At 55.1% G+C, this 2,237-nt stretch overlaps 1 protein-coding gene across 1 annotated transcript; it reads left to right on the forward strand.

Annotated features, from left to right (window-relative positions):
- Nucleotides 1-974: 974 nt before the first annotated feature.
- LOC113979747 (class I histocompatibility antigen, F10 alpha chain-like) lies at nt 975-2,232 on the forward strand (the record flags this gene model as incomplete). The annotated part of the gene is made up of 3 exons (XM_027707043.1): nt 975-1,478; nt 1,666-1,941; nt 2,189-2,232. Coding segments are annotated over 3 exons (824 nt in total), but the record flags the coding sequence as incomplete, so codon positions are not given.
- Nucleotides 2,233-2,237: the final 5 nt, after the last annotated feature.

Here is a 2,237-nt window from a genome sequence, read left to right on the forward strand (position 1 = left end):
TCCGGGGCCTGGGCAGGTCCTGCTCCGTCCTGGGGCTTTGCCAGGACGCCTCATGGGCCAAATATAAACCCACAAAGAGCTGATAATCCCCCAAAGTGCCCCCAGGCAGTCACAGCCTTTTTCTAACCCTCTTCCTTTCCCCAGGGCTGGTTTTTGTTCACTCCTGTCCCAGCCTTTGCTCGCTCCTCTTGTTGCTGCTCCAACCTCCCACATCGGGAACATTTTCCCATCTGGTTCATGGTTTTTCCTAAATTCTTTCCCTGCTCAGCCTTTCCCTGGCCATGCACTATTCCCCAAAGCAAAGTTCAACATTCACAGGTTCAGCAAAGCAAAACTGACCCCACCAGAGCCATTGGTGGAATATTTGGAAGGAAAGAAGCCAAAGAAACAGGACAAGCATCCACTGGCACAGAATGTGGATGCTGCTGGTGGGGCACTGGCAGCTGCAAAGAGTTTCCACACTTATTGAAACTCTCCATAAACCCTGACATCAACAAATTCCAATTATTACCAGCCCCTGCACCCAGCATTTCCTCCATAGGTAAATATTCTTCAGGTAAGAACCCTCTGCCTGTGTCTGCAAAGGAAGAACTGAAAGGATCATTTTTCCCACCCAAACACTTGATTTTTCAAGAAGGTTTAGTTGATATAGTGATTTTTACTGTCTCCAACCCCCAAACTCCTCCCCAGGCTGCAGTTTAGGGCATTTTGGAGCAAAAAACAGGTGGGGGAGGAAGAGGAGAAAACAGACCTGGGGGGAACAACAGAGGAACTTCCCATGGAAAATACTCCCAAAGACACTGGGTTTGGGGAAATAAAGGACTTTTGTGTCCCAAAGAGCACTTCAAAACTACTGCAGGCCAATATAGTTGTGGCCTTTTTTTTTATGCCCAGGGAAGGGCAATGAGTCCCCAAGTGGCCGTGGGAGTGATTCAAAGGGGTAAGTGGGACCCCTGGAACGGGCAACTCCTCAGCCTTTATTCCTGGGCACCGGCACTTCCCTGAACCTCCATTTCTGGGCACCGGGACCCCCCTGCACCCTCTTTCCCGCACCGGGACCGGATGTCCCATCCCACCTCTCCTAGTCCCTACACCCTCCTTTCCTTGGCCCTGGGATCCCCAAATCCCCTTCCTGGCTCTCCCAGCTCTCTCAGGTCCCTCTTTCCTTGACCCATGGACGCCCCGAAACCCCCCAAATCTCCGTGTCCCCCCAGTTCTCCACTCCCTGCGTTACCTGTCCGTGGCGGTGACGGAGCCCAGCCCAGGGATCCCTCAATACCTGTCCATGGGATACGTGGATGGGATCCCCATCACGCGCTACGACAGCGAGCGGGGCCAGGCAGAGCCACTGACACCGTGGATGGCGGCCGGAGCCGAGCCGGGATATTGGGATGAAGTGACCCAGATCTACAAGAGGAGCCGGCTCGTGGCTGCCGACAACCTGGAGACAGTGAGGGACCGTTACAACCAGAGTGGGGGTGAGTGGGGGGAGCGGGGGAATGGGGGGATGTGTGGGGCTGGGATGGGGATCCAGGGCACTCCAAGGGGCCAGGATGACACTCTGTGTTTCTCCATTGGACTCTGGGGCTCCATAGGGCTGGAATGGGGCTCTGTGGAGCTGGGACACAATTCCAGGGTCTTCATGGGTCCAATCCCACCCCCCAGGTCTCCACACGTGGCAGCGGCTTTATGGCTGTGACCTCCTGTCCGACGGGAGCGTCCGTGGATCCGATCGGTTCAGCTTTGACGGGCGGGATTTCATCTCCTTCGAGCTGGGATCCGGGAGCTTCGTGGCGGCCGATGGAGCTGCCCAGATCACCAAGAGGAAATGGGAACACGATGGGATCGTGGTGGAGAGACTGACACATTACCTAGAGAACACCTGTCCAGAAGCGCTCCGGAGATTTGTTGGATACGGGCGGGAGGCGCTGGAGTGCAAAGGTGAGGGAGACAGAATTCCCATGGGAATGCGGGATTTGGAAAGGTGGGATTTGGGAGGGTTGAACTGAGGAACACGGGAATTCCCATGGGAATTCTGTGGGTGAATCTGAGTCATCCAACTCCCATGGGAATTCCCCTGATGGATCCCACTGTTGTCCCATTCCAATGGGAATTCTGTGGATGGATCTCCCTCCAATGCCATTCCCATGGAATTCCATGGATGGATCTCACCGTTATCCCATTCCAGAGCCCCCCGATGTCCATGTGTCCGGGAAAGAGGAACACGGGATCCTGAC

Source organism: Neopelma chrysocephalum, unplaced genomic scaffold (assembly GCF_003984885.1).
Source record: "Neopelma chrysocephalum unplaced genomic scaffold, ASM398488v2 Primary Assembly neopelma1_88490, whole genome shotgun sequence".
In the NCBI taxonomy this organism is placed as follows: Eukaryota; Metazoa; Chordata; class Aves; order Passeriformes; family Pipridae; genus Neopelma; species Neopelma chrysocephalum.